Source organism: Clarias gariepinus, chromosome 15 (assembly GCF_024256425.1).
Source record: "Clarias gariepinus isolate MV-2021 ecotype Netherlands chromosome 15, CGAR_prim_01v2, whole genome shotgun sequence".
Lineage (NCBI taxonomy): Eukaryota > Metazoa > Chordata > Actinopteri > Siluriformes > Clariidae > Clarias > Clarias gariepinus.
In genome coordinates, this window is record NC_071114.1 from 3,370,190 (window position 1) to 3,393,055 (window position 22,866).

Sequence of the window (22,866 nt, forward strand, 5' to 3'; positions counted from 1 at the left end):
AAAAAAAATTTTTTGTGCGATTTCATTCCATGTTTTTTTTGTCAGAATTTGTAACTTTTTTAATTTGGAGAAAAGCCAGATTTGAGTGATCAAATCTTAATCTGATTACCCTTCAGTAAGCACAGTGAGTTTTCTTAAAAATCCTTAAGGCACATATTAACTAATAATTCAGTATTCCCTGCACAACTCTTGTTTTTTGTGTATGATAAATAAACTGTATTTGCTTTGACTTGTATTAGTATATCTAACTCATTTTGATAATTTATTACGTTACATTTATTACATTTATAAAATGTTAATGTATGCAAAAGTCTAAATAGTTTTAAGCCAATAATGTGATATCTCTGATTCCTCCAAGTAAATGTTCTTCATGCACGTACAGAAAATTCTATTCTGACATTGTTTACAGTTTGATATCAACCATCCACTTTTATTAAAGTAAGATTTGATGTACACACAATCTTATATGTTAAGGTATAATATATGCTATATTTTGCATTAAGATATTAAGATTATCATCATGTAATGCCGTGCAGTTTTATAGATCCTGTCTGCTCAACCTCACCCACAGTGTGGCACCTGAGATGAAGTCATCATTTATCACAGTCAATAAGTTTAAGACACACTCACAGTCCTAAATATAAGTTTATTTAAAAATATGTGATAGAGAGATCATTCGGGGCGCAAAATCCGTCCTGCATTCGGGCTGTCGTTTAGCACGCCGACGCTCTGTGGAGGCCACAGCTGCAACAAAACCCCACTGCATGTCAGTTTACAGGTTATATGCTATAGAAATTATTTGGATAAATAGAGTAGTTAATTTCACATTCCCTTTGTGTTTAGTTGAATGTACTGCTTGGCAAAAAATTTACAAGATAATTGAAATAATGTTAGCTAGGCTAATCAGCTACAAAAACACATTACTTTTACCAAGTGACTAATTGACTTAGTTTAACATTGTCTCTACAACAGTAGCTATCTAAAGCAGTGGTTTTCATCCCCGGTTCGGAAGGAACCCCTGTCCTATACAGTTAGTGATTTTTTTTTTTTTTGCTTAGAGAAATTTTTATTTAGAGAAGGCTGTTAATGACCTGATTACATAAAGCATGTGTGCTGAGAGCAGGAAAAACACGAAAATGTGCAGGACCAGAGGTTCTTTAGGACCAGGGTTGGAAACCACTGATCTAGGGTACCTAGGAACATTTTGATAGCAAGCTGTGTGTAACACTGTATTAATAATTTAGAGACATCTTCTGATAGAACAATGTTACATGTTAACATTTAAACAAGTTAAAGAGAAAAACTGATTTGAGTTGGGTAGTCACAGGTACACAGTGTTTAAGGCTGCACCCTAGAATAGTATGCTCTGTACCAAAAGTTAATGCCAGTGACTTAATATGAAATGATTTTAGGAAGCAAATCATCTGACTGTCCTAAGGAAATGTTGTTGTTGTTTTTTTTTGCCTTCCACCGGAGCATAAGCTCCAGCAAGCTTTCTTCCATTAGCAGGTAAGTTTGCTGATGAAGCTCCGGCTTAAATAAAGATCTGATATAAACATGCTGAAAAAAGCTCTGCAGGTCAGGTGGCCCTAAGCAAAAGGTTAAAAAAAAAAATCATAAATGCTGTGGGTAAATAGTGCAATCTGTTGTCCTGCGTTTTACCTTTACACACACTCGTCCCTGTATAAGTCCATAAGGTACAGGGCCGTAAGATCGCGAATCTGTAGAGTTCTGCAAATTATCACCTTCCAGCCATACATGACCTCTTGGTACCTAACACACACACACACACACACAGAGTCATAAATTGGCAAAATGTAATACTTATCCAATCTGCACCATTAATATGGATATACAGTATGTTCGAACAACACTTATCTCCATTGTTTAATCAAAGTTAAAGTCAATGCACTCCAATACTGGAGTGTCTCAGAACAACACACACATTAATCATTTAACATTATTACTTTTAAAACACTGTACTTTTGTAATGACACAATATGTGTGTGATCTTTCTCTCCTTCCTTCCAGCATGTTATAACAACAATCTGTGCATTAGAGTGTAAAAATATTAAACATGGCTAATAAGACCCTGTATGAGAGCTAATGTGCTCTGGTGTGAAGGGTTTGTCAGATCTCACAAACGTTCCACTCCAAATCTATGTCCCAGGAGACACACTATGAACTGATGTATGTATAATTCTCTGCTTTACTCCTATACAAAGCTGATGTGAAGTCCCGTGAGTGCAAACCAGTCACATCTGATTCACGCAGGCGCACAAATACACAGTCAAGAACACAGAACACAGTGACACACAGAGCTTATACTTACAAAAGAGTGTGTTTTAAATGTATCCATTGGTCCACTAGTACACACTTTATCTCCTTCCAGTCCAATAACTCGTTTACAGATGTTCATGTTTGGGTCGAATGGGCTTTTAGCAATCACAACGTCCCCCCTGAAAGTTTAAACACCCCCAACACACACAGTTTTGGTCTTTTTGTGTACATCACCTGAATGGATTTGAAATGAAGCACTTTAGATGTGACCACACTTCACTATAACAAAACAAACTGCACTCACTTCTCTATGCGGTACAAGTGCCTGCTGAAACGCTCGGAAAACACCACGTCACGATTTGTGATTGTCGGCTCCATTGATGGTCCTGAACACTGAAGGCAAACCAGAATTAGATTTTATAAACATCACACAGCACAAACCTCACAATCAGGCATGGTCATATCACTTCAACAAAAAATATCACTCTAGGGAAATCGATGTTCTGTGAACTTACCACGACAAACTCTCCGATGTACTCAAAGGTGCAGTGTGCGATGCATCCATACTGAACAGCATAGCCAAAAAAACCCAACACTTTGCTGAACAAACGCTGTGACATCACGCATTCCTGCAGAACATCTGCATCACACTCTGTAGGATCAACCACCACTGTAACACTTTACACTCACTTTCATGCACAGACACAACATCAGCAACATTCTTATTATTATTGTAGTACAAAGTTGTAGCTAGAACATCTTTTATGCATGTAAAATGTATGTTTGTGTACCTTAAAGTTCTTTAAAAAGAAATGGAAAATAAAGCCTAAGAAATCATCAGACTCCAGTAGGAGAAATGGAAGTTTAATTGTTATGACATTGTAAGCTGCTATTGTGTACAAGGCATATAAAAACTCTACAAAGCGCTGATAAAATACCAAGATTTCATTCAGCGTTAAAAGTGAAACCAAAGTGAAACCAAGATCATGACAAAATGTTTTCTATCATTAATGTAAAATTAGAATGTAAAACAAAAAAGTAAAAAAAAACTAGATTTTAGAGGAAAAAAATCCTTCAATAAACTGCTTTAATAACTTGAACTAATCACATTAAATCTCATGTAACTATTATACAGTGATCATTAATATAAATATTCTGGAAAATGAAAGCAAGTTTCTGTAGGACTTTCTTGCCATCTTTGTTTAGTATGATGCTGCAGCCACACACACACACACACACACACAGTTTCTGAGCATGTATACTCTCTCACTGTTCACACACAATATAGATCAGGAGAAAGGTAAAACATGAGATCTAGGTTAAAGGCAGAATGACGTCATCAGGGGGTTCCCACCAAAATATATATCTCCCCTCCCCCCGTTAATCTCTTTGTTTTAAGTATTTGCATTAGGTTTAATTTAAACATCTAAAACTTTATATAATATGAGAGATGGTTACGGTCAGGTCATTTTATATATTTTTATAAATATTTTTTATAGAGGTTAAGTCCCTTAAAACACGAGTGTGTGCATGAGAAGCAATAATTGTGTAATAATCTTACCTCAGGGTTACAGTAGTAAAATATTATTTACTTCCGTCCCTGTGACCTTTGACCTCGCGAATGTGAAGCTCTGATTGGCAGTGCGATTATACGTCATCCGCGGTCCTCTCTCAGACATGGCGGCGCACGGGGAGAGCGCGTCTAAAGGCACCCGTTTACCGGGAAGCGCTACCAGTTTCCAGAAGAAGTCTCGCAGTAAACTCATTCAGATTCCCGGAGCGAAAGCGTCCGTACACACGGGGCAGCTCACCGTCTCCTCCGGTGTCCCGTCACTGGACTGCGCTCTCGGTCAGTGTGTGTGTGTGTGTGTGTGTGTGTGAGAGAGAGAGAGAGAGTAGTGCAGGAGAAATGCAGATAATGTGTGTCTGTGTTAGACAGAGGTGTCAAGTAACGAAGTACAAATACTCCGTTATCTCACTTAAGTAGAAATTTTGGGTATCTATACTTTACTGCAGTAATTATTTTTCAGCCGACTTATTACTTCTACTCCTTACATTTTAAAAATAGCCTCGTTATTCCTATTTTATTTTAGCTTGTTATTTAAAAACAAACAACAACAACAACAACAAAAACATCCGGATAAACCGCGCCATCCGGACGGAGGGAATTTGATTGTGGTTGGATGAGAAGTATAAACACACCATTCCGACTCCCTATTGGTTGGTACGCGATCCATCATCACCTGCACATGACGTCACGTCACACACTCCAGCAAGGACATTTGAATAAAATAGCATTTTGGGTTGATAAGGTTGTGATAAGTAGATGAAGATGTCCGTGATAGAGACTCAAGATTCTAACAAAATGTCACAACCAAGCACCAGCGAGGAAGGGAACAGGAATGAGATAGATCGATATAATTTTTTTGGATTAATCACTTGGATTAATCCTTCATTCGGACAGCACTAATGTTTATTATAGACAACCATACAAGGGTAATTGTTACTAAGCCTGCCCTGGGTGCACTAATTTTCCTGTATGTTGCCCTCACAGATTCCTGCAGCTAAGCTTGGATGTACATTTACATTCCAATAAAGGTTACCGATGACACGCCTCTGAAGTTTGACTTTTTGCACCATTAAAATACTTATAGGCAACTAGTTATCATATCTTCTTCTCCATGAAACATGTTAATGCTCAGTAGTACACATATACGGTTCTTTAATGTATTTGCATTGTACTAAAATGCATTCTTTTTCAATTGCCATATACCTTATCCCAAATCACTATGGTCGTTAAAAATACAACAAAAAAACCAACACATTTTTCTTCTTTTTTTTATTAGGTGTTAGTGGAGTATATAGGCCCGTGGCACAGCCTAAGCTTTTATCCCTAATGCTTTTTTACCCCTCACATTACTTTTACTTTTATGCTTTAAGTAGTTTTAAAACCAGTACTTTTACACTTTTAATTGAGTAAAAAGCTTGAGTTGATACTTTAACTTCTAAAGAAGTCTTTTTAAACCCTAGTATCTATACTTCTACTCAAGTAATGAATGTGAATACCTTTTGACAACACTGGTGTTAGAGTAACTTTGTGAGAGACTTCGTGATTTTTAGAGGAAATGAGTGTGCGAGAGAGTACACAAGAGAGTGAAGATGCGAGTGAAGAGGTGTGTAAAGCAGTGAACAGCCTCAAAATAAATTTAGTATAAATAACCTGACTACCCGAAGTTTAGTTGTGATTGTGATAGCTGGTGACCTGCACAGCTCCTGTGTGATGTACAGAGACTCAGAGATCCAGAGAGGACAGAACTTGTAGTTTGTTTAATGTTTTTATTCGTAGTTCCAGAAGCACTGAGTTGTTGTTTTGTGTGTCATTAGGAGGAGGACTGGCAGTGGGAAGCCTGCTGCTTATCGGTAAGATCTTACTCAGACACCTTACAGTCTCCACATGACACACACATACACAGGCATCCAGTGTTCTTAGCAGCAGAGCGTATGAACAGATCCTTACCTGGGGCAGTCTGTGTTTCTGCAAGTGCGTTTATCACAGTCCTGTTACATACCTGTACAATTGGGATGTTTTGTGGATTTCCTCAAAGTACACTTCTACACAGATCAGGCATAACATTAAAACCACTGACTGGTGACAGAAATAATATTAATATGTGGCATTGGCACGTGACCTTTAGCGGGAGATATTAGGAAGTGAATAAATGGTCAGGTCTCATACTTGATGTGTTGCAAGCAGGGAAAATTGGTGGGTGTAAGGATCTGGGTGACCTAGACAAGGACCGGATTATGATGTCTAGACGACAGGATCAGAGTGTCTCTGTAACTCCAACTTTTGTCCTGCCCTTCACGGATCAGGACCTACGAAAAAGTTCTCCAAGAAAGGAGAAACAGTCCATAGGCAGCCTGGGGTCACTGATCACAAGGGGAGTAAAGACTGGCCTTTGTCATCTGATTCAACTGTACTTCAAACTGCTGCCTCTGTTAGAGAGGAATCAGGACACGGAATTGTGTCGCATATAAAGTATATAAGAACGCCCCCTGACATTCTACGTGTACCCCGGAAATTGTTGAAGGGGGTTTGGGTTAAACAAACAATACCTAAGGCATGGCGTAGGGCAGGAGGCATATGGATTCCAAAAGAGAAGGAATCCTGTAGCATCAGCAAATTTCAGCCTATAAGTCTCCTCAATGTTGAAGGCAAAATCTTTTACAGCGTCGTAGCCCAAAGGATGACCAGCTACCTGATGAAAAACAAGTTGGTGGATACAACAGTTAAAAAAGCTGGAATTCCAGGGATTTTAGTAAGTCTGGAGCACACCAGCATGATTTGGCACCAAATCCAAATGGCCAAGAGGAAGAAGAGTGACCTGCTTGTTGTTTTCCTCGATCTTGCAAATGCATTTGGCTCAGTTCCCCACAGTATCATATGGACAGCCTTCAACTTCTTTAGAATCCCGGAACCCATTACAAGTTTGATCAAGGCCTATTTTCATGACCTGCAGTTCTGCTTCACTACACCTGACTTTACCACCACATGGCAGAGACTTGAAATGGGTATCATGGCAGGATGCGCGATATCTCTACTAGCTTTCACCATGGCAATGGAAGTGACCATAAGAGCTTCAAAATGGGTAGTGGGTGGAAAACGGAGCTCAGTTGACACCTATTAGGGCTTTTATGGATGATATAACAGCATTGACAACAATGATACCGTGTACCAGACGCCTGCTAGAGAAGCTTAACGAAAACATCACCTGGGCTAGAATGAAGATCAAGCCATCAAAATCTAGAAGTATTTCGATCATTAAAGGGAAGATGGTAAATCTGAGGTTTCTCATTGATAGCGAGCCAATACCAACGGTATCTGAGAAACCTAAAAGCCTAGGAAGATACTATGATGCCAGTCTCACAGACCGAGATTAGGTCAATCAGTTTAAGCAAGATTTAAACAGGGACCTTGAGAAAATAGATTGCTCTATGCTGCCTGGCAAATTTAAGCTCTGGTGTCTCCAATTTGGCTCACTTCCGAGACTGTTGTGGCCATTGACAGTAACTGACGTTCCTATCACAGCGGTCGAAAAGATGGAAAGAAATGTCAGCTCCTTTGCGAAAAAAATGGCTAGGTGTCCCAAAATGCCTGAGCAGCATTAGTCTGTACGGGCACGGCATTCTCGATCTGCCACTCTCAAGCCATGTGGAAGAGTTTAAATGCTTCAAAGCAAGACTGGAGATGACACTCTCAGAGTCCAACTATCCAGCGATCCAACTATAAGAGGAGTTTCACCATCATTAACTACAGGCCGTAAATGGACACCCAAAGAAGCTGTACTACTGGCAAAGTCAGCCCTACAGCATGCTGAGATCATGAGTCAGGTACAAGAAGGAAGAGGAGGACTGGGCTTTGCTCAGAACAGACCCCGATGGAACAAGGCAACTCCATCAGAACGACGAAGATTGGTAGTCCGTTAAGTTCGACGGCAGGAGGTGGCAGCAAGATATACTAAGGCTTTGTCACAAGCCAAACAGGGGCAGTGGACGAACTGGGACGTAATAAAAAAAAAAAAGGGAAGATCAGCTGGAAGGACATGTGGGAATTGAAAGCAAGTAGAATCAGCTTCCTACTCAGAGCAACATATCACGTCCTCCCCTCACCCAAAAATCTCCATCAGTGGAGGGATGAAAATCCCGCATGCCCTCTGTGCTCAACGCCAGCCTCCCTCAGACACATTCTTACCGCCTGTAAAGTAAGCCTCTACCAAGGCAGATACACTTGGAGACATAACCAAGTTCTCAAATCATTAGCCGTAGCGATCGAATCTAAGAGAATGGCCAACAATGACACGCCCCTTAGAAAAATCACAGGTTGCACAAAAGATACCATTTGTCCGTGAAGGGGAACAAGGACAACAAAAAAAAACCTTCACTGACAAGGGTTGGATCATTAGAAGGGGCACGAGACTGGGTATTGAGGGCAGATTTGGGCCATCAGCTGTCCATTCCATTGGAAATAGTCACCTCAACCTTAAAACCAGACCTGGTACTATGGTCCAAATCTATACACAATGTATATTTTATAGAGCTGACAGTGCCATGGGAGGATACAATAGACGAGGCAAATGAAAGAAAGAGGTTGCGATATACTGAGCTGAAGCTTAAGGCAGAACAACGGGGCTGGAAAGCAATAGTGTAGGAGGTTGGTTGCCATGGCTTTATAGCTACATCCACCATTAGGCTTTTGAAAGAACTGGGGATCTGTGGCCAAGCTCTGCACCACACCATCAAAGAGACTTCAGAGGCTGCTGAGCGCAGTAGTTTAATGGCTGTGGATTAGAAGGAAAGATCATAGCTGGGCCCCAAGGCGTTAGGGACACACACCCAGGTCAGCCTGGATGGGCCTGCCTTAGCAGAGGGTGTATTGTGAGTAAAAGGCCGAAACACCCTATGATGCTTTGGAACACAACTGATGATGTGCCCCTATTGCCTGTTGGTGGCCTGGCAAAACATCATTATTCTTGTATGTAAAGGGACCATTTCCATCTTGTCCTATATTTGAAAGTGAAAATTTAAATCCCCAATATAATAATTCTCTCTAATTCTCTCTCAGGGAACCGACGCACGCCTTGAAGAGAGTCTTTATAAGTGCACTTGTAGATTAAATATTTGTCATCCACCAACAAGTTTTGTTACAGTACAGGTAGGTCAATGGCACGTGTGTAAATTATGGCTGTTGCGCAAATAATTATAAAAAGCAGGGGGTTGTTAGAATATTAACTGACAACTGACCTCATGCTTAATAATGTAGAGATGTGGACATGGCAGATGTAAGTTCTCAGTAAAACAATATATTAAAAAAGATGAGTCAAGGTATGTGTGTGTGTGTGTGTGTGTGTGTTTTGCAGAGGAGGATGAGTATGGCAGTTACTCGCGTACACTGTTGCAGTATTTCTTGGCAGAAGGGGTGATGTGTGGACATGAACTCTTCATTGCTTCTGCCCAAGATCATCCTGATGACATCATAAAGGTATAGACAGGTGTTTACTGACACTGTGCACTATCAGAGGTTACTCTAAGGGGCTGGGGAGATTTTTCTTTTCATTAGAAAACTTCAAAATATACTGTGGAACCTTGGATTGCAAGCATAATTCATTCCAGAAGCGTGATTGTATGTCAAACAAGCGAGCACACACATGCTCACACAAATACACAAATAGCAATGATCGGGCCCAAGCAATAAGGGGGACCGAGCTTCACCAAGTGGACATTGTTTAGTACTGCTTAGTACGGAAGTCACATCAAAACCATGTCAAGTCAAAGGGCTGATGAATTAAAAAATTTGTGGGAAGCTGCATAAGCGTCACACAGTCATAAAAATAAGGGAACATCCTCAAAAGCTATTACTCTGTATTTACTATGTGTAAACAATTTTGAAACATTAGGACTTTTCACTCTTAAGATATAAGTGTTAATCTTCTTCTATTATGTTCTTACTTTAAATCGTCGCCATGCAACACCATTCAAGATAACACAAATTTATTTACAGATTCACATCAGTCATATGTCACAATAGTCATATCCATTCTCATAACATAAACTTAAGGTTTGATGTACATTAATTAATGTACACAGAAGTTATTAGCCACATGCTTTTTTTCTTTTAATAGCCATAAGTTTAAGGGTTTCATCACGGCACCATTTAAGATATGAAACAACCCTTCACATTTGTGTATCCTCAGCTTGCATTAATTTTTTATATGAAATGCACAGATCTAAAAGTCTAACAACACTGAATCTATGTAAAATAGAGCCTATTGCAAAACATTATGAGTGGAAATGAAAAATTAGTGTATTTATTTTGTATTTTGCATGATGAAAATGCAACTGTTACTAAAATGTTTTACAAATCTATGTATTAATCATGTAATCACATAATTAATTTAATAGCAAATCCTGTATTTTTTTATTTTACGTTTAATTAGTTAATAACCAATAAAAAAACAACATCTCTTCATATATTGGTCAGACAAAACAAATAGAAATTACAAACTAAAAATAAATTATTTTATATAAAGGCCAAATTTAATCATAAAATACAAATATAAAACAATTTTAAGTGGCCGTTATCTATCATCCAATCACTTAAAAAAATCTTCAGTATGGCCATTTTTTTTCAGAACGAATTGAAAACAATTTATTCTAGTCACAAATGCGTAACGCATCGGACGGCTTCACATTATTTTCAAACGAATGAAAATCTGCACCATGTGTAAAGCATTTCCAACCGTTATTTTAGCATTTTTAGCACGTTAATGACAAGCTAATGACTAAAAATTTTAATGAATTAAACTAAACTGATATAAATGTAAACACACACACACTATATATATATATATATATATATATATATATATAATAGCAATAATAATAGCCTAATACTTGTACAATAAAACAAGATATTGTCAAATGTGTGTGCATAGACTTTTAGCCCACCTGTCTTTGTACCGTGGGTCAAGTAAAGTGGCAGCGGAGTGAAGCAGTTCATCTTTGATGTAACTAAAGCGTGTGTTAACTTCTTGAACTAGTGTACTTTTCATTGTTTTAATTCCTGTGTATGTGTCTCTCTCCTGAGACAGCAAACGTTTCAGAAATGAAACTTTTGGAATGAAATTCGCTGTGGTTGAACTGGTCGAGCATCACATCTTTAAATGATGACAGTACGCACAATGGTTTTTCCAGTAATGCCCACTGGTATGCAGTCAGCATTGCAGGTAGCTCATGGTCGGGAGCATATGCGCATAAGGTTCGCTTCTGTTCAAGGATGCTCTGAATCATATAGTATGTATTGTTCCATCTGGTTTTGACGTCTTGCTGAAGACGTTTCAGGGGCATTTGAAATTCGCACTGAATGTCCTCCGAGTATGTGAATGGTGAATGTTTGAAGTGCCCCGCAATTTTTCTGCCACTTGCAATTGCGCCGGTCACGCTCCGTTGAGACAAAAATCCCTCGTTAACAATAAGCTGTAATGAGTGAGCTATACAACGAAACTAGGGACTCCCAAATCATCCATCCTTTTTTCATATTGCTGGCATTGTCCCGCAAAATCACGTGTACTTTGGATATAGGAATTTTTCATCCATCAAGCATTTCTTTGATTGATTCTGAAATCGTCCTGCTGGTGTGTGACCCTCTCATTTCCTTTTTACATCAACATCTTCAGCTCTGCTACCTCTGCCTCCTGTCTTTTCTTCAGTGCCATTGTCTCTAAGCCGTAGAGCATTGCTGGGCTTACCACTGTCCTGTACACCTTTCCTTTCATTCTCGCTGATGATCTTTTATCGCACAACTCACCTGACACTTTTCTTCACCCATTCCAACCTGCCAGCCCGCCTTTTCACCTCCTTTGAACACTCTCCGTTGCTCTGGCCCGTTGATCCTTAAGATCCTGCACCTTCTTTACCTCTGCTCCCTGTATCCTCACCGTTCCTCTTGGGTCCCTCTGATTCACACACATGTATTCCGTCTCGCTGTGGCTAACCTTCATTCCTCTGCTTTCCAGAGCATACCTCCACCTTTTCAAAGTTTCCTCCACCTGTTCCCTGCTCTCTCTACAAAGCACAATGCCATCTGCAAACATCATAGTCCATGGAGACTCCTGTCTTACCTCATTTCAGAATAACTCCTACTCCATTTCTTCTCCTATCCACACCATGGTAAAACAATTTGAACCCTGATCCTAAGCTTCTAGCCTTGCTACCTTTCCACCTGGTCTCCTGGACACACAGTATATCCACCTTCCTTCTCTGCATCATATCAACCAACTCTCTTCCCTTCCCTGTCATGGTCTCAACATTCAAAGTCCCTACTATCACTCCTAAACTCTTGCCTTTCCTCTTCTCTCTCTGCTTTCAAACACACCTTCCTCCTCTCCTTCTTCGACCAACAGTAGCCCAATTTCCACTGGCACCCTGTAGGTCAACAGCACCAAACGGGGCACGACCGATGTGGTATGGGAATTATATTTGTGATTCGTATCATTGATTTGGTCATTGACATTAAAATGTTTTACGTCGGATGCCCTTCCTGACACAACCCTCTGTATTTATCCAGACTTGGGACTGACACAACAAGCCGCCCCCAAGTTGCATTAATTTTTAATTCAACCAATGTGCCGTTAAATTTAGAAAAGACATGGAGCACACATCAGAGTCCAGATATCTGTGGTGAGACTGAAGGACCAAACATCTTTTAATTGGTCTGCAAAATGTGTGGACACTCTGGAATACAGTTTAGGCAAAGCGGTCTCAGAAACGTATGTTCGAGATGGCAAACTATCACCAATATCCGATACATTCAAGAAGCTCAAAAATAAATAAATGATAATCCTTAGCAGAACAAAGGAGCCTTTCGCACTACCTGTGCTTGTACAGTACAGACAAAAGGTTAAGGTCCAAATGCCTGAAACGCCACAGAAAACCATTGTGTTGGCTAAAAAAAAAAAAAAAAAGTCCCAGTTAAAGAAAGAAAAATCACAAAACCTAATAAACACTCTTCTGGAGGAAGCTGCACATGATTAATATACCTATTTAGGACAAAATACAGTGGGAGAATGACCAGGTTACAGTTGGTCACAAACAACATCTTAAAAAGCTCTATACAATTTTGGAAGAACATTTTACAGACAGATAGATCAAAGATCAACTTGTATCAGAAGAAAAGAGAATAGAGAAGGAAAGGAAAGTCGCAAGAATCTTATGGTGTGAGTGTGTACAGCACCAGTGGAACTACTTATCATGTATTTACTGATGATGTGCCTGTTGAGAAAAGCCTTATATAATGACCTGTAAAACCTGTTATAATGTGGTCTTATGTACAGTGTAGATGGACAACAAGCTGAAGCTTTCTCCAATAGTAACCAAAGATGTTTTTAAGGCAAAGAAGTGAAATGTTCTGCAATGACCAGGGGTGCGTTTCCCGTACAACGATGTAGCTCTTTGCTTAACCACCGTTGTACGATGCAACGTTGAGGAAAATAACTAACCAGTCACGACTGTTTCCCAACACCATAGTACCTGTGTCGCACTTCCATCGTTAAAACCATGTTGGTTTAATCTGTCGTTCTTCTTCTTCTTCTTCGATACTATGGCGGAGTAGTGCCATAAGCACATATCGCCCCCTACTGTAAAGTGTTTTTTCTCTCTCTTCGGCTCGCATTCAATGCGCTTTCGCAGTGACGTTACGTAGAAGTGGTGTAATGATGTCACGAACGCAACATTCATTATTTGTACAATAAAACATACATAGGCATACACAGTTTAAATGTGCTCTTTTCAAATAACAAAGTCTATAACTTTTAGTTATATTTCATTTAAACTCATTTTTATTTGTTATTGATACATAAGTACAATTAAAATAAAAAGAAATTATGGGTTTTGAAAATGCTGGGATTGTGTTGTGAACACCTGTTACCTATTTTGCTCAAGATCATTTCCTATATAAGTCCCTTTACATGAAGCCATGTTTTAATGAGAGTTGATCTGAAAAAATGACACGGAAACCGCAATTTACTAAAAAAGAGCTTGCAGTTCTTTTGGAGGGGGTGGGAAACAATCAAATCTTGCTTTTCTCCAAGTTAAAAAACACAGTTACAAATTCTGGAAAAAAAAAAAAACATGGAATGAAATCGCACAAAAAATGAATGCTTCTGGAAATGGGTATGAGAGAAGCCCAGAGAAAGTCAGAAACAAGTGGAGGGACTTAGCAAGTGTGACCAAATAAACAAGTCCAGTGGTGGCCTGAAACCGAACCCCTCCAAAAGCTAAATGTAATAGTTACTGCAATTCTCCACAACATTGCAGTCGAGGAAAATTTCCCGCTTTTTGATAAGGAAGAGGGGGTCTTTCTGGTGCTGCTGTGAATGAGGAAGATGACACTTCTGATGAGGATATATATATATATATATATTTTTTTTACCTATGAATAGTCCATATTCTACTTCTACTTCTGAGAGCACAACAAAGATACTCATTTAAAAACTCACCTTTTCTTCGCACAAACGAAACCAAGGCTGTAACGAAACCAACCGGCATAAATAATGCTTTCGTAGGGCACTTCGAAGGGAGAATAATTGCAATGGTATCGCTGTTATATCGTTTCAAACTGAATTTGTTATCAAAATAACTGAAAAATTAATAGCCTAATATCTGAGCACCAAAACATTAAGTTTTCCAAATCGCTCAAAGTGGTTATAAGAACCTAATAGAGCGTAGGGTCGTGAACTGTGAATAGAACACACCCAGCCGCGGCAGTGAACTATGCTTCTAACCACAGGTCGAAGGCTGTAGTTCCAACTACGTAAGTTTGCGACGCTGTTTCCGAATGTTCGTTTGAACTATGGTTTCGAGAAACACCGAATTGTTGAACTATGTTGGTAACGACGGAACTTGCGGCCATAGTTGGCTAACGATGCTTTTGGGAAACGCACCCCAGATCAGTCACCAAAACTGAAGGCAGACCTCTTAGGCACAACCAATGACATGTTGTTGGTGTATGGCTTCTGTTCTGTCTTAACATGCACCTGTGGCTGAGACAGAAAAAAATAATTGTATTAATATAAAAAAAAAAACACATCAGTGACATTTTACCTTTACATTTATAAAAAATATCAACTGCATTCTTCTTAAAAAGGCCCATGCATTTGTCACTTATTTTAATCTAAACACTCTCTAGGAATGTACAGTAAGAAGCAGCCATTTCAAACTTTAACTCTATGGAGCTTAGTTTTAAAAGTCTGGACGCGCATAAACAAACTGCTCACAACACGCCAATGCCCTGGGAATTGGTGCTGCCTGAGTATACATTAGCATCTGCTCTTAAGAATCTTCTTGTCTTGTTGAGTTCATGAGCCAATAAGAGCGCAGTGACTTCATGCACTGACACACACCAACACTTGGAATAAACTCACTCTAATTACACACTTAACAGGCTGCTGTTTTTATTGCCATTGTGAGGTCAGAGTGAACCGGGTTGTTTTCTTTTAAATGCTAGTGCCATGTCTGTGTGTGCGTGCGCTGGCTGTGGTAAGCCATTTCACTTCGACACAGAGCACATTTTATTTGGTGTTTCTTTAAAGAAGAATCAATCATGTCAACACATTGGTGCAACCCTATTACAGACATGTAATATAAAAATTACAACAATTAAAAAATGTGCTTTCATGTACATTAATTTAGTCACATTATTTAATTATAATTTTATTACCTTTGCAGCGTTGCGAATGTAATGCCACAAATTTTTTATTTTGAAAAGCTGGCCTTTATAGGAACCTGCTTCTATACATTAAATCAGTAGCCTCACCTGTTTTTCTACTTGTCACACCGCTATTAGTCCTAATTTGCGCCGTCCCAACATTTTTTCTGAAATGTGTTTTTTTCAGAATAAATAAATGTGTCTAAAAGAACGACAAAGTTGATTGTCTAAAGCATGAATCACCTTGTCTTAATACTGTTTTTGTTGCAGTGCAAGTGAAAGTTACATTTATAAGTGTTTGTTATTGTTGGCTATTTGGGCTTTCATAAGGCATGTGATTAAATTTTAATTTTAGTGAAACCTCGGATTGCGAGTAATGCAGTTTGCGAGTGTTCCGCAAGACAAGATCAAGATAAGAAAAAAATAAATTTTTTAAATAAATTTTGACTTAGAAAACGAACTTGTCTTGGTTTACGAGTACCGAGTATCATGTATCACGTATGCACTTCTTGTTTTCTCGTTGAGCGTCACGTGATCACAACTGAGCCAACGGCTTTTCTCTCTCTTGTGCTACGGAATTGTGGGTAATTGTCTCCCCTGCTGGGTCTTAGTGCAAGTTTTTTTACTGGTGTAATCAACATCCGTGCACGTGTGTACTGTTTACTATAACACTGTGACCATGTGTGTGTGTAAAACATATTTTATTTTGTCTGTATTTATGTGTGTACAGCGCGCGTGTTAAGCAAAAGCAAGTCTCATTAGAGAGGTTAAAGATTCATTTTCTCTTTCTGTATCAGCCTGCTCTATGTGTTTATGCCCCACACACATACACACACAGACTCCTACGTTCACTTTCACAGACACACACACACTCTTTCTCTCTGCTCTACACAGAAACACTGCTCTGTCGTAAAGTGCAGGTTTATTTGTTTTATTTTTACTTTACAGCAGTGATTCTGTTTGTGTGTCGCTCAATTGAATGTCATTAGAGAGATTTCTTGTTTATTTTTCCAATAAACCAGTGTTTCCGTTGTGTGTGCGTGTGTGTGAGAGAGTGGATTATAATGTACGACACACAGTGACTTAGATATTCATTATTAGAGTAAAAATGTAAAGTGTTTAACCTCTGTGCTGCAGGGTCTTCCGTCTCCCCTTCAGGATGAAGACTCGGAGGTTAAAATTTCATCATCATCAAATCCAGAACATCAAGATGCCATGAAAATCGCCTGGCGCTATCAGAACCTTCCTAAGGTCCAGGTAAACATGCTTCTATCAAATGACAAAGAAAAATGATAAATCGGTGAAGTATTAAAAAGTGCTTGAAGGCTTAGTCTCATCTTTAACCTTTCGTCCAGACTGTGCTCTCCTCGTCATCCCGGTTTGGTCATTACTATGACCTCTCCAAACATATGGAGCAAGATCTTCTGCAAAATGCCAAGATTCACACTTTTTACCTACCTGAGGAGGAAACGGCACCCTTACATCACAGGTACACACTTAAGCCCAGTTCCCACGGTCGCTGTCTCGGGGCGAGCCGTAGTGATGTGAAGCTTACTTTTATTTTTAATTTTTTTTCAAAAAATTTGGATACAAAAATTCTATTTAACTATGAGTGACATCAGGTATGATGTCAATTAAAGACATAGTCTTTATAAAAAAAATTAGTCAATAATTCGAGATTAGTATAGTAGCGCAGTTTGCTCCATTCTGAGTGTCCATGTGACAGTTGCTGAATGCATTCCAACTCCCTGTGCCAAAAACTTTTAATTGCCCTTTTTTTTTTGTAGATTACAAGCATGATCACACCTTTATATCGCACCTTTTTGTTACTGGAAAGGACTCTTCAGATACAAAAATATCATGCTTTACTGTAATTCTTACCTCGGTATAACCACACCAGTATTCTATCTCTCTCTCTCTGTTTCACTCTCAGTGGTGTTCTTGGCCCTTATGCTGAGTTGCTGCACTCTATCCAGTTCTTAATCAAACAAAATGGGTTCGATGGATCAAAATTACAGGTCAGTGCTTTTAAGTTAAATTGTGTATATTTTTTTTACTTTAGACTACAGTAATATATCTGACACACCAACTCACTAATACCTTATAATACATACACAAAATTAACCTATAATTACAGTTTCAGTTGTCCCAGGTCGAGCAGTATTGCCACTGCCGGCCTGAGTGTACCATTTGGTGCACTGGGTCTAAACTGGGCCTGGGAGCCTTCATCCTGTCAGAGAACACTCATGGAGGATCATGAGTGAACCTTATGACTATGCCACCAAGGGCTTAATACTAATGAGAAGGGAGAGGTCAGACTAACGTCTGTTCCTAGAGTACACAAGCCTGTTCAGCTCTTACACTTAATCCACAAAGGTGACCTTGATCACACTTATATTTATTTTGATATACAGTTAATTGGATTGCAAGCAAAATTTGTTCCACATACAAACACAAAATAAAAAATGCTTTATGCGCACATGCGTGGTTACAGTGTTATAGTAAACAGTACATGTGCACACAGATGTTGACTATACGAGTGACACGTGCACTGAGACTGAGCATGGGAGACGATTACCCAATACTGCTCGTATTTCAAGACCTCACCCGTTTACTGAGTCAAAATTAATTTAAAATTATTACCCGTCTTGCAAAACACCTGCAGACCAAGGTTTTACTGTACACCTCAGATGTTCTCTCCCCACGTGTATCTGAAGTGAGAGTGTGAGAGGGCAGGACAGGAGCAATTCTAACAGTTACTTCAATGTGGTCCTAATCATGGAGCACTTGTTTTATAAAATAATCTTCTCCAATAGACAGTGCTTATAACTGTTAGCATTTATTATTACAGTCTCTCTTTCTGTCTCTCTCTCTGTCTCTCTCTCTCTGTGTAAGGTGAAGACTTGCAATGTGCTGCGACTTGCTCTTTCCTCTCTGGGGTCTGTACTGTGGGGTGATAATGTGAGTGTTAGCTCCGCCCACAGCCACGCCCTGTTGAGCTTTCTTTATGCCCTCCGAGCCCTCCTACGCGCCTCTCTTTCTGTTGCTATGGTGACAGTACCCACTCACCTGACCAGGGTAAGAGGTGTGTGTGTGTGTGTGTGTGTTGGAGATTAAGAACTTAGTTAACTATTTTAAGCAAGAAAAACATTGTTTTTACAGCATGGTAACAGTAGGAACAAAGTCTAAAGTTACATCAGGGTCCTAGTTTAAACAAACTAAATTTGTGTAATGTTAAATTAAGTAAACAACCATGTCTAATATTTATTTGCTTAATGTTACATGCTAAAATCCCAGTCACAGTGCTGTGCTCAGTAATATGGGCTGAGGGGGTAATCCAGTGGTACAGGTTTAGAAGGACGCTTTGTAATGTTAAGATTTGAATGATGAGAGAAAGATGGTTGTATATTGTTTCTCTTGCAGTTGAACACAGAGACATCAAAACACACAAGTGAGCCCTGTCTCTAGTCCTTGTAATTAGCATGCTGTGTGCCTATTGGCTCACTGACACTGAGATTTACTAATCGGCCACAGAAATTCTGTACAAGCCATTTTTAATAGTTGATGGTATCACAGCAATTCTGTGCCATAACTGTATCCCTACATAGTTCCAGTGACTGCGGGGATTTGTTTGTTCACTTCAGAGAGCATTAGTGAGGTCCGGCCCTGATTTTAGCTGACGAGGTCTGAGGTGCAGTCGGTATTTCAGGTCCTCCCAAAGTTGTCGAATTTTTTTCAGGCCCCACGAAAGTGTGAAATAGCAAACTCTCCACATAGTGCAATGCAGTCATCATGTCTGTGGACTGGGATAGACTGCATGCGTCATTATTTATAAGTAGGTAACATGGGAATGTAATTATTAAAGACTTAATACAAATCAATAACTCTGGGTCAGCTTCTCTCTGTGTTCCTCTAGCTGTGTCTCATTTTATCTGTATTTGTTTCCTTTTGTAGAATAAATTAATAAGGGAAAGGATAATCAGGTTGAGTGACACAGCTGTCGCTTTGAGATCATTCTCAGATGCAGAGAGAAACAGCAACCCTCTTTATAAGGACTACCATGGTGAGATGTGCAATACACACACACACACACACACACAAAGCGTTGCACATAGGGTAATCTTTTCAGTAAGACATTTAGACACACTAACAATATAGAGTGTGATAACAGAATTGTTAAGTGAAGGAAAGCAATACAAGGAAAGCAAAGGTAAGGTTCCTGATATCCACCTTCAGTTTGTGTGTGTGTGTGTGTGTGTGTGTGTTAAATCTATACACACACTGAAGGATCAGTTGATCAAACGTTGTTTTTCTTTGTAAAGATTGTCAGCTAAAAAGTATTTTGGTTCTGACGTGTTTGTCACTGTGACCTGGATATAGATATAGATTTTACAGCGGCATAATTACCTGGTTAATCATGATCTTCACCCAGAAATGATGACACACTCAATTACTTAATTAAAAAGTTTATAGACTTGAACCCTTCTGAAAACATCCAGTCAGAACTAAAGAGGGCATCCACAGTTCTGCACGCTTGAAGCATCTTCAAATCTTGTGTTTGGAGGCTTCCTGATCCCTCCACAGGAGTGACATTGTTAGACAAGAAGGAAGCTCAGTGTTTCAGTGTTGTTCTCCCAAGAGGAGGAGGGGACAGGAGTATTACCAAATTATAGGCCTTGAAACCCATATGGCAATTTAACTATTTGAAAGATATGTTTGACAACATACAGCGCCCTCCACAATTATTGGCACCCCTTGTAAAGATTAGGAAAAATCCACCTGTTGGTGAAGCAACTTGATTTTACACTGAAAAAAGTGATGACAAGTCCAACCTTAAATTGAAATAAATGTATTCAAAGATAAACAAATTCCTCAATGACAAAATTCTCAACAAAACACATGGCAGAATTATTGACACCCCTAAAAAAATTATAATGAACCCAATGTAAACTTAAGCATGTTTCCTATTTAAAATGTACATGTTTAAGTTAATAACGTGTAGGAATCTTTAAGCTGTTATCCACGACTTTCTGTTTAACTGGGGACACACAGAGGCCCAGTGGCTTAGGCATTCATTAATATAAAAAAGAACAGAGAACACAAACCATATAAGGAGTGCGGTCACCTCTATAACTGAGGCAGTGGTTATAAAACTAGCTTTACTTATTATTACTGAAATCATCAGTAAAAATAGTACATTCTCTGAAAATCCTGGACTTTTTTTAAAACTAGGAAATAACACATATGGCACGGCCAGAGTCAGTTGTTATTTTAAGACATGAAGGGACAGCCTTTCTGGAACAGTTCTTGTAAGAACAATATTAAGTGTATTTGTAAAACCCATCAAGTTCCATGATGAAACTGTCTCTCATGAAGACCTTCCCAGGAAAGCAAGACCAAACCTGAGCTCTGCTGCAGAGGAGAAGTTCATTTAGAGTCACCAGCCTCAGAAATCACCAATTAACAACCAGCACCTCAGATTAGAGCCGTTATGAAGCTTTACAGAGCAGATATACATCTCAATATCAAGTGTTCAAAGGAGATTATTGTGTGTTTTGGATAAACGCCTTCAGTGTTGTTTTACAGCTTAGAAAGAAATAAAAATCAGCAACGACTATGGAGTTAGAAGGAGTGTACAAACTTTGAAATGGTAGTGTGTGTGTATATATATATATATATATATATATATATATATATATATATATATATATATATGAATATGTGTGCATGTGTCTGCGTGCGTGTGTGTGTGTGTGTGTGCGCATGAGGGCTGCAGGTCTTCTGCATGTTATACAGGTTCCTCGACTGAACTGTTTGGGGTGTGAAGTTCCAGATACGAAGGACCTTGCATTCAGGCTGAAGAGAAAACAGTTTACCATTGAGGTGCATACACATGCGCGCACACACACACGCATGCACACACACACGCACACGCAAACACAAATGCACACACACGCTTATTAAACTTTTCACATTGGGTTAAACCACTTTGCCCATGTCAAAAAAGTTATACCTTGATTGAATGCTTTGAGCATGTAAACACTCACTGTAGCAGATCAGCATTCATGTAAAGTCTAGCTGGAATCTCATTCAGATTTGAGAAATATTATCCACATAACAGCAGCTACTGTTCTACACCTGAGTATTTAAAACAATACTTATATTAATGATTGTTAGGTTGATCATTTGATTAAAATAATACTGAAATGGAGAAAAGTGTGTGCGATCAGAACTTAAGACAGGAATCTCCTTCAGCTTTCAGATACGCAGATACAAATGTCACAAAAATATAAGCCCAGATTCATCACTCTTACCTTTTTTTATCTTCCGATTTTCTCCCTAATTTAGTCGTGTCCAATTCCTTCTCGTCACTAGGGGGGGCTCCCACATTAAGGTTACCTAATACCATTCAGCCAGGAGGGCCAAAGGCCGTCAAGCGTTTCCTCCGAACCATGTGACACCAGCCGATCTCCTTTTTCCGAATTGCTTGCTTATGCACCGGTGGAGGCGGCATAACCGGAGGACAGTGCTATCTGCTTCCTCCGTGTGCACGAGCTCACAGAGGCCCCGAATGGCGTAGAGCCGTGGTTAATGTGAAAGCACTAAGTACCTCTCATCCCTCCCCTCTAAGAGAGCTCGGCCAATTTAGCTTTCTCGAGACCTCCGGCTGTGAGAGGTAACACCATCACCCGCGCACCAAACCAGCGATCCCCGGATGATAGGGCGAGCACTTTACCACTGCGCCACTCAAGCCACATTAACTTTGTTTCTGTCTGCCTGATACGCCCCCTTCTCTCTCTCTCTCTCTCTCTCTCTCTCTCTCTCTCTTTTTCCAGAGGATGTATTTGCCCCCTGATCTCTCTGACTCAGTAAGTCGGGTCAGTAAGGTACAGGTTACTCCGGTTTGTACTTCAGAAGGAAACAAACACCTGGACTTCTAGAGTATCTCTCACCATCAAATAAAATAAAAGACTTTATCCAGAAAGAACATAGTGTAATATTTTTATTTCTGATAATAGTTAATATACTGTTTATATCACTGTTTATATTTTTGACCTGTGATGAAGAGGGTAGTGCTGTTGTTTTTTCTGTGTGCATACACACACACACACCCCTAATGTGTACAGCCCTAGTGAGCAACTTAACATAGCCAGTCCTCCTTCCTGTTTGTTTATAGTAAGAGACATTAGCCCAAACTTGGACCTAAACCCAGGATCCTGGAGCAGTGAGGTGGTAACACTTCATCCTGCATCTACACACCACACACCCTGGAGCTGTCATCATCATCAGATCAAAGCTGCCAACTTCAGAGGCAATTCGGAATG

General features: G+C 39.4%; 2 protein-coding genes across 3 annotated transcripts; one reads left to right on the plus strand and one right to left on the minus strand.

Moving 5' to 3' along the window:
* Positions 1-626: 626 nt before the first annotated feature.
* Positions 627-3,964, minus strand: immp1l (inner mitochondrial membrane peptidase subunit 1). Its single transcript, XM_053513488.1, has 6 exons — positions 3,842-3,964; positions 2,796-2,969; positions 2,585-2,673; positions 2,333-2,459; positions 1,663-1,773; positions 627-744 (listed from the first exon to the last, which is right to left on the minus strand). Exons 2-6 carry the CDS (start codon positions 2,898-2,900, stop codon positions 673-675), a joined length of 504 nt encoding a protein of 167 aa, XP_053369463.1. The 5' UTR covers positions 2,901-2,969; positions 3,842-3,964; the 3' UTR covers positions 627-672.
* elp4 (elongator acetyltransferase complex subunit 4) lies at positions 3,958-22,534 on the plus strand. Of its 2 annotated transcripts, none has more exons than XR_008365699.1 (10): positions 3,958-4,129; positions 5,665-5,700; positions 9,198-9,319; positions 16,679-16,798; positions 16,897-17,030; positions 17,475-17,559; positions 18,437-18,619; positions 19,496-19,604; positions 21,310-21,424; positions 22,378-22,525. XR_008365699.1 is itself a non-coding variant. In XM_053513487.1 (10 exons), exons 1-10 carry the CDS (start codon positions 3,958-3,960, stop codon positions 22,480-22,482), a joined length of 1,173 nt encoding a protein of 390 aa, XP_053369462.1. In that variant the 3' UTR covers positions 22,483-22,534. The 2 variants fall into 2 exon arrangements, 1 of the variants encoding a protein (XP_053369462.1); XM_053513487.1 differs by having other exon boundaries at positions 21,318-21,424; positions 22,378-22,534.
* Positions 22,535-22,866: the final 332 nt, after the last annotated feature.

What these genes read in the sequence shown, in the direction of transcription:
- immp1l (XM_053513488.1), bottom strand. Translation starts at nt 2,900, where the DNA reads ATGTCACAGCGTTTGTTCAGCAAAGTGTTGGGTTTTTTTGGCTATGCT. An exon ending in CATTTAAAACACACTCTTTT is followed by an intron (nt 1,774 to 2,332) that starts GTAAGTATAAGC and finishes TGTGTGTGTTAG; the next exon opens with GTACCAAGAGGTCATGTATG. An exon ending in AGGGACGAGTGTGTGTAAAG is followed by an intron (nt 745 to 1,662) that starts GTAAAACGCAGG and finishes GTTTTGTTGCAG; the next exon opens with CTGTGGCCTCCACAGAGCGT.
- elp4 (XM_053513487.1), top strand. Translation starts at nt 3,958, where the DNA reads ATGGCGGCGCACGGGGAGAGCGCGTCTAAAGGCACCCGTTTACCGGGA. An exon ending in TCGATGGATCAAAATTACAG is followed by an intron (nt 17,560 to 18,436) that starts GTCAGTGCTTTT and finishes TCTCTGTGTAAG; the next exon opens with GTGAAGACTTGCAATGTGCT. An exon ending in GAAAACAGTTTACCATTGAG is followed by an intron (nt 21,425 to 22,377) that starts GTGCATACACAT and finishes CTCTTTTTCCAG; the next exon opens with AGGATGTATTTGCCCCCTGA.